Raw genomic sequence first — 9,181 nt, 5'->3', positions numbered from 1 at the left:
TTTGGAGTTTGGCTATGTATTATTTTGTGTTGGGAGTAATGCATGTGTTGCTAATGCACAAGAGAGAAGGAAGAGAGATAGATAGAGAGAGAGAGAGAGAGAGAGAGAGAGAGAGAGAGAGAGAGAGAGAGAGAGAGAGAGGGGCGGAGGGAAAAGGATTGGGAAAAAGAAAGGGAGAACAGGATGGAGGAAGTGAAGACTTATTTAGTTATGAACATGCATGGACATAACCATAATTTCTTTTACGAGATGAAACCTCACATCAAAATAATGTTCTTACAGTGCTTTGGATAATAAAACATGACCACCCCTCCCCTCCAAAAAGGGCTTGGATTGTGCGAAATAGCTGCAACACACAAACTAATAAAGGTGTTGGATAGTGTAGGTTGATTGGTAGAGAAACAAATTCAATTCAATTCAACTCAGTCGAGGTTTATTAAAACATGACTTGTAGTCACAGACTAAATTTTACATGTTCTTATTACGGTGCAAGTTCAATGCTATATTCATACAAATGGCAATTAAATGAAAATAAAAAAATTGACAAATATAATGTAAAAGGTATGACAAAACAAATTAATTTAATATTAATTTAAAATTAAATTAATAAAACTGTAATAAAAACAAACAAACATAAAAGACTCTTGCTAAAAGCAGTATTATTGCTTATATAATTTATCTCACTGAGGTAATGAGATTAAATAGAGGAAGGGAGGGAGGAGGAGGGTTGGAGGGAGGATAAGGAAGAGGAGAGGAGAGCCAAGAATAGGAGGGTCCCGAGAAGTGAGGAGATGGGAAGGAATGGAAGGGATGGAAGAAGGGCAGGGAAGGATCTAAGATGAGCTGGAGAGAGAAGGGAGAGAGAGAGAGAGAGAGAGAGAGAGAGAGAGAGAGAGAGAGAGAGAGAGAGAGAGAGAGAGAGAGAGAGATAGAGGGGGGGGGGGGGGTGCATTGCTGTATCCGTTAAAAAGAAAATGATTGATAGAATATAAACGACATTTATGTACGTTATTAAAGCAAGCGATAAATCATTTGCAGTCTAAAAAACAAACAGGGTCCCGAGAGCTACATGAAACAGCGTTTGAAGGTCACGTATGACTCTGAAATATAACACCCCAAAGATGCAGACATGCAAATATCTTGTACAAGGTAATCCCACCACAATCCACGCTAGATATTGACATTTTCGATGTACACTGTTTGGCTAATGTATTTTGACAGTCGAGGCATGAAGGCTCCCAGATGCTCTTTTCAACCGGCTGCATCCAGAGCCTGCATCTTTAATCACGTCATCAGCTTCATATAGCATCTCATCCATCAACGCATTCTTGATTCCCGAGCTAGCGAGTTGTCGTGACGTCTTGTCGCATCTTTGGAAAAACACCTGTGAATGCCATCGCAGAAACCCTTGAATTTTGAGAGTAAGCTTAATATTTATGCTGATATTATGATTTCATTTAAATTTGTTTGTATTTTATGAATTTGTGATTATAGTGTCGTGAAATAATTACGCTGGATAGATGCAAAGTCTTCTCCCATCTTCATCTCTCTCGCTCTCGCTGCAGCCGCATCCTCCAATCGCAAACGTCCGCCATATATTTTGTGTGGCTGAATTACTGTACAGTCCCATATGTGTTGTTTTGTGTATGTTCCTGTTAGTATTGTTGTTATGGTTTGATTAAAGTGATTTTCTTTAGAACCACATTCAAGAGTCTACCCATTATCCTTCAGTGTAATCATTGGTTTAATGAAGAGAAGAAATGTTAGTGTGTCATGCAGAAGTATTGTTCGTTGATGATATCAAATATCAGAGAAAGAGACATCATTTACTTTTAATTTTTAGCTCAGCCAAAGCCAAGGCCACACCACTGACAACACATACATGTAGGTCTAGTTGGTCAATGCTAATGCGTATTGACCACAGCTCACAGGCTACAGTCTACAGCAGTCTACACATCAGCTGCAAAATTGAACCAGATCTTATTTGAAAATATATTTGGACATGTTTCGCAAATCCTGCCTGTGTATCATAACATAAGGTTTGTCAGGATATTTGGTGTTCACCTTCGACCTTCGAAGCCAAAGTCAGAGACGCCAAGTTCAAAGATCGCCAATACGTGACATTTTCATTTTTCGCCGCACGAGCGAGCATGCGAGGTATAACACACGTATAAGGTATAGCGTTTTTTTTTAATCTAGCGTGCGCGCTGTGCGCGAGAGCATTTCCAGACCCTCGAAGTGCGTGATGTCACGCCTAATGCGTGACACTTGGTAGCTCTGCAAAGTATCTATACCATATTTTACCTTCTTCTATGAATTGAATCATAATTGTCTGTCCAATTCTTCAGATTTTGAATGGTTGAATATGAAGCTCTATGAGTGACTTTTATTTAAAAAAACACAAATTATTTATCTAATTAATTTGGCCTGGATAGTATCAGTATGTGAGTTTTTTCTCTCCATTCAACAGCATGGCATCAACTGGGATGATGGTCCCGAATCTTAAAGCTGATGAACTATTTGAATTCAATAGAGGTAGTGACCTGGACTGGAGTGAAATATTTACCAAATATTACAATTACCTCCCTCCCCAATGCCCTCCCCCCAAAGAAGACCCCACCCCCCCAGTCCCCACCCCCCCCCCACCCAAAACAAATAAACTAACAAAAAAATACAGCGGCCTTGGAAACAGTTTGGCAGTTAAGCTAGATGAAGTGTAAATTGAAAATTAAGTAAGGGTCATAATTTTTTCTTGTTTTTGGTGGTGGGGGGGGGGGGGCGGCTGCTGCACACTCAATATAATTATTTTGGAAGCATTAGGCAGATATCTAATGAAATCCACCCATCAAGAATGTGAGTTTTAGAATGCAGAGGATTGGAGGAAGGATAACATCAAAACTGTTTAAAGACAAGGATCTGAAAAACAAGTGCAGTCTTGAGGAACCAGGGATCCAGGTATTGAAAAATAAAAATAAAGTAAAAGTAAAGAAATGTTTCATTCATTTTTAAATACGGTTACGAGGCCACTGCTCTACCACTGAGCCACCGTGCCTCCGACTGTTATTATTAATAGTTTGACAATTCATCATGAGACATATATCTTCTACCTTTTGCATAAATATCACTTATGAGATTCTTATCAATATATGTAGCAGACTGTGTGTATTAACTATTAACATAGTGATTTGAAGTATTAGTTTCTAACAACAGTTTGAATTGCATGGGTTTGACATCTGTAATGTCAATTGTAAATTTGGCAACATCACATGAATATGTCTGCTGCATGTACATGTAAATGGTTGTGTGTGAAACAAAGTATTTTGTATGAACAATTGTGATAATTCAGTCATTGCAAAGAGACAGCATTGTAAAAAATAGATAAGCCTACAGAACATAATCATAACAAAGATAAGACAGGTAACTGCTGTTCATGATATGGTAAGAGTATTCATTATTTGACCCGTGTGCTACATCAATTTTGAGTAAAGTAGCTGTGAGGTCTCTAAGAAAACAATGACACAAAATTACATTTCTGCCCATGTTAAAATTTGAATGTAATATGGTAAGTTTCTTGTGCCATGTTTTCCATGGCAGATGTTCATTAGATACAAGAAAAAAAAAAATGAGAAAAGAGGGTAAACCAAAGATGGGTCGCATCTCCTCAAACATAAAAAGGGATACTCATTGTTTTCAAACTAAACATTATGTTGTCCAAAATTTTGAAAAAGATGATTGCATTATGATGCACTAGTAGATGATTAAGACATAATCAAATAGTACCTTTTATGGAGTGAAATACACTTTCAGGAGACCGTGTTTTATTTTGAGGATATTTAAATTTCTTAATCTCCTCTTTATACAGGTCCTGCTCCTCGTCCAATCAACAGAGGGACCATGGACTACTCGAGGGATCACCACGCTGACCTGCCGATTGAAGACTGGCGATCCTCTCTCATGGAGAAAAAGATAGATCTGTATAACTTTGAGGGCTGTGCGGCCGAGGAGTCATCGTACATACTCACCAGTCCGCGATCCCTGCGGGCGTGTGCAAGAATGAAGATACAGGTAATAGCAACCCTCACATCGATCTCTAGATAGGTTTACAATTATTGACCCTTTCTGTGCCAGCCCATGGGCGCATTAATTAGCTTTGTAATGAAAATTTTCACAATTTCTCCAATTTTGTGGTTGATGAATGATGAAGAAATGGATCTTTTTTGTAGAGGGTGTGTGTACAAAAATCTGTCCAAAAATATATCTAGGGAGTAGGGAACAAGTAAAATGACATATTTTCTTCAGAAAAAAACAAAGATTTAAATAAAGATTACAGTAAATAAGTATGCATAGGGGCCACTACCTCTTGCTTCTTATGCAAATTTCTATGCATTTCTTTCTGACACCATCAGCCTGTGGAACTGTTGGCCAAACCTGAGACAGATTTTGAGGAGGAGCTGTTAACATCTGGACAGCAGCCAGGGGAAGCATCCAGGAAGCTCTATGATGCTCATGAACGAGCGAGATTAAGTATGGACACAATAGGATATTAAGTTTATTATAAACTCATTGACTCCTGGAACCGGGTAGCTCTTGTATTAAGCGTATGGGAATTAAACAATTCAATAGTCAACAGGTTAAGTAGGGTTGCGTGATATCGCATGTTTGCCTGTTCTATTATGATCAGGTGTGATATTACTGAGATGGCAATATGTCCTCATCCAAGAGATAATGTTTTCAGTCACCTATATATGACCTTTAAAAATGCAAGGAAAGATCTGTTAGCTTCCTACTCAGTCTAAGTCGGACTTTGATTGTTAATACTAAGGTATGCCTGCCTTGCTAGTCGATCTGATGAAGCATGTCAGTCAGGGGTAATTTAGCACAACCTGTTACGTATCTTGCGCTTTTCTTTTTGTCAAATTCTGTGTCATGAAGTTTACAGTTCTGTTAGTAGTCTTTCATGACAAGCTAGCATATCAGTATCAACAACAACGATATTTGCCTTGACATTCGACTTTTTGATAAAAATGCTTGTAATTCTGTCTTTCCAGGAAAGCTCTACATGTGCAGACGAGCTCGAGAGGAGATCATTCAAGAGGATGGAGGCGACGAGAGGATCGAAGTCATCGACAACGCCAAGCTGCTTTTCCAAGGAATGAACAAACCACCTGAAAGAACACTTAAACACACTGCCAATGGAATAGGTAATATGCCATAGAGATGTGTTTGTAATTAATACATCATTGTTAAATGTTCCCTCAATGTTCTGGTGAAAATTATACAAATAATACTCAACAGTGAGAGCATTAGTACGAATGGACTGTTTTGAAGGTACCGAGTGTGGGTAATTTTACTTATGCCAGAACAAAATGATGTGTATTATTTGTTTTATAAGATTGTTTCTTAAACATGATTTTTTTCTTCAATCCTCCCTCTCTCTCACATGGTGCACCTGCAAGCCTACTGTATAACATGATTTCAGTAATAACCGGTCATTATCAAAATTACGTGTTAGGCAAAATAAATGCCTGGTCACGTGTACGCTCTCAATCAATCATTTGATTAGGATCCACGTCATCATCTTAGAAAAAGAGTTGCCATGTTAAATGCCAGGATACCTTTGAAATGTCCATCTTTAAATTTGGTCATTCCTAACAAATATTTCTGCCTTGAGCTGAAATGCAGTATTTAAGGTCCTTATCATTGCCTCCATAAAGGCCTACTACCAGTGCATTTTTGTTGACTTATTTCCTTCAGTTTTCTTGACCCAAATTGATTATCCTTGTGATAAAGATAGTCCTGTGAGACTCTAGCATTTGATAGATGGCACAAGGTTGATTCGAAATCGAGGAGTTGATTCCAATGGTCACATCTACTTGTAATGTGATGTACATTGTAATCAATGTAAATATGCATTGACAGCTTTTTCCTTTGAGCTACTATTATTTTGCATCCTCCATTGAACTTGATGCTAAGGACATCACTGAGACACTCTTCTTCATTTTCACTCCTCCGTCTCTACCTAGATCACAGTCGAGTGATCATTCCTAAATCAGGCCAGGGAAACTCCAACCTCAGACCCGGGGCGAGTCCTCGACCACCAAGTCATCCCCCGACTCGACCTCCACATTCCAGATCCTCAGCAACCTCAAAGACATCATCGACCTCCTCACCTAGGACACCATCGACCTCCTCTCCTAGGACACCGTCCAGCAAGACAAGGAGCTCGGGCACGACCCCATCATCCACGGGAGGTCGAAGGAACCCTAACCCTGGGGATCTTCCTCCGAGGCTCTTGAAGAGGTCAGCGTCCATGCCTCCGACGTCGAGGCAGCGCCCTCAGTCGGCTGTCTCGAGCGGGTCGAGTCACCGGTCATCAAGTCGAACGCCGTTAAGCCAAAGATTGGTTCTGGATGGTTCTGAGAGACCATCCAGGTCGTCATCTCGGTCAAGACCCTACAGTGCTAACCTGCCAGAGAGAGTAAGAAATCCAGACTTGTTTATTGTTTTTGAGCTAAAACTTGATGTCGATAGGCCTGTCTTCATCAGCTCGAGCTTGCCATATATCAAACCCGCTATTTTAACTATCCCAATCACAAATTAGCCAGTTGATATGCGTCTTCATCATCCCGCAGTTGCAATTAGTGGGATATTTGATCGAGAAAATATCCTGAGAAATATTGGTCTTGTTCCCAAAATATCCCACTATTTGGTTAATATAGTCTATAGTGGCCTGGTATTTCATTTCCTTTGAGAAAAAAATGTGTGTGGTAGAACTTTTTCTGGTAGGCCACCTACCTACAGTGGCCACTTTTTTGTGTTCCTTGAGGGAAGAACAACAGAGTATATTTGTATAGTCGCTGTGCTGTATAAAATCATCTTGTATCGATCAAAACCCATGTCATTGACAGGATCAGAGAATATTGGACTGCATGGTGTTCAAGAGAGAGCAAGAGAGGGACGAGCTGAGACACCAACGGGTCGCCAGTAAGGTGTGGGACGAGGAGAGGAGGAAGGAGGAGAAGATCAGGATGGAGAACGAGTTACAGAGAAGGAAGAACCTGGTGGAGAGAGAGCTGGATAGACAGAAGAAAAGGGTATGGCATGTACAGTCAAACCTGCTTTAGTGACCACCTGTCTACAAAGACCAAATTTTTTGTTTTCCTTGAAAATGTTTTCTCTTTGAAACGTGTACTAAATGAACCTGTCTACAAAGACCACCTGTCCACAAAGACCACTTTTTGTGTTTCCCTTGGGTGTTCGCTATAGACAGGTTTGACTGTATTTCTAATAGTTGATGGGTAATGGAAGTAGATGGAGTAATAGGAGAGAAGAGAGAAAGGGTGAAAGAAAAAAAAAGAGAAGGATACGGCACACATTTATCATACATCAGGAGGAAGAGGAGGAGATGAAGGAGTGAAAAATAAAAAGTGGAACGAGGTGAAGGATTAAAAGAGGAAACAAAGGAAAGGGATAGATTACTGCCAAGAGCAAGATTACACTGAAAATATGTAATTTTATTGAAATGTAAAACAATGCTGATGTATTTTGATAACGAAAAAAGTGACGGGATGAAGAAAAAGCGTAGCTGTTATGAAAGAAATTATTAAGAAAAAAATATGATTAAAGAGGAGGAGAAAAAAAAGGGAATGTGGATCATTAACATCTGATTTTTTTGTCTCTTTTTAGGAGAGAATGCAGAAGCAGAGAGACAAGGAGGAAAAGGAAAAGCTGAAGGAGTTTGAAATGTCTCTCAAATACAAGGATGCTAAACATGTCCAGATGGCCTCACAACAAGACCTACTAAAGGTAGTAATAATAAAAATAATAATACTCAGTTTTTATATAGCGCTTATTAGAATCACTAAGCGCTTCCAAACTTGGAGATTATTACCCCCGCTTTAGCTGTGCTGCCATTGCGGCGCTTTAGCATTTCAAAGAATTAATTCCTGCCAGGTACCCATTTACCGTACATCACCTGGGTTGAGCGTGGAAAATGTAGATCAATGTCTTGCCCAAGGACATTAGTGCCGCGGCGGGTATTGCCATTATCATTATATCGTCTGTTAGGAGCCAGAAGGTCGTAAACTCACATACTAACACAGAGTTAATGCCCTTCCGGCTCTCAACAGACAACAAAAAGCTTTATTCACATGTGAAGCTATGAAACTACCTGCAAATTCATTGTGACAAATTATTAACGATTTTACATGTTAATCAATTTCATGTAGGAGTGGAAAAGTAAAAGCCGCACAAAACAAGGGCCTCCAAGAACACAATCATTTTGGTCTGTGTGCTATAAGACAGAGACATACGAAACACGCTATGCATGGTGATTTTATTTTGGTGTGGTGTTTATCTTTTTGTAGGCACTTCACTGCATCATTTTTAAAGAGGCTTTATGCCACGTGTCCATACTATTTTTTCAAAGCAAGAAAAATTACACTATTGAAGGGGATGTTGATCTCTGATGTTCCATCTTCCTCTTTGATGTGTATGATTTTTTTTCTTCAATAATTTTGTTTGGTGCCTTTGGTTATAGGACATTCCAAGTTTGATACAATTACCACCATCTATATTCATACACATACCTTATGATATACCGTAGATGTAACTTCACTTACCAATAGTTTGAATGAATGAATGGTGCATATTTTCTCAAAATCTATTAATGTTGTTTGAGTGATGTACTGTTCTCTAATGCTTTCCCTTTTTATGAAAGTATATAGAATGAAAAGTATTTCAATTCTTTTTCTTCGTTAATTTTCATAGATTCAGCAGATAGACATAAAGAAACAGGCCGAGAAAACGAAGAAAGAAAAACAGGTATGACGATATCAGACTATTTCCAAAACTTGCATCCTTTTGTCTTTTACATTACATGATGTAGATTCTCTGAAACAGTCCTCCATTTTCTAATTTAAAAAAAAGATTTTTATGCCTCCGTTACAAAGTAGCCGGAGGCATTATGTTTTCGGGTTGTCCGTCCGTCCGTACGTCCGTACGTCCGTACGTACGTCTGTACGTACGTACGTCCCGTTCTCGTGATCGCGTTATCTGGAGAACTGGTTGATGGATTCCTGCCAAACTTTGGTCATGTATGTATCTTGTAGAGCCGATGAACTGATTAGATTTTGGGGTTACGAGGTCAAAGGTCAAAGGTCACAGGGCTCATCATGTATGC

At 39.3% G+C, this 9,181-nt stretch overlaps 1 protein-coding gene across 1 annotated transcript; it reads left to right on the top strand.

The window, feature by feature from the left end:
* The first annotated feature begins 969 nt into the window (after positions 1–969).
* Positions 970–8,911, top strand: LOC753868 (coiled-coil domain-containing protein 177). Its single transcript, XM_030979618.1, has 8 exons — positions 970–1,421; positions 3,863–4,065; positions 4,407–4,524; positions 5,049–5,201; positions 6,024–6,478; positions 6,909–7,094; positions 7,687–7,806; positions 8,770–8,911. Exons 1-8 carry the CDS (start codon positions 1,391–1,393, stop codon positions 8,827–8,829), a joined length of 1,326 nt encoding a protein of 441 aa, XP_030835478.1. The 5' UTR covers positions 970–1,390; the 3' UTR covers positions 8,830–8,911.
* Positions 8,912–9,181: the final 270 nt, after the last annotated feature.

Source organism: Strongylocentrotus purpuratus, unplaced genomic scaffold, assembly GCF_000002235.5.
Source record: "Strongylocentrotus purpuratus isolate Spur 01 unplaced genomic scaffold, Spur_5.0 spur5_scaffold_10, whole genome shotgun sequence".
Classification (NCBI taxonomy): domain Eukaryota; kingdom Metazoa; phylum Echinodermata; class Echinoidea; order Camarodonta; family Strongylocentrotidae; genus Strongylocentrotus; species Strongylocentrotus purpuratus.
The sequence above is the reverse complement of the archived record's forward strand: the minus strand, read 5'-3'. Positions and strand labels throughout refer to the sequence as shown.

Excerpts from the sequence above, each read along its gene's own strand:
- LOC753868 (XM_030979618.1), top strand. The coding sequence starts at position 1,391 with ATGCCATCGCAGAAACCCTTGAATTTTGAGA. Across the intron at positions 5,202-6,023 it reads ACACACTGCCAATGGAATAG|ATCACAGTCGAGTGATCATT; the intron begins GTAATATGCCAT and ends GTCTCTACCTAG. Across the intron at positions 6,479-6,908 it reads GTGCTAACCTGCCAGAGAGA|GATCAGAGAATATTGGACTG; the intron begins GTAAGAAATCCA and ends TGTCATTGACAG.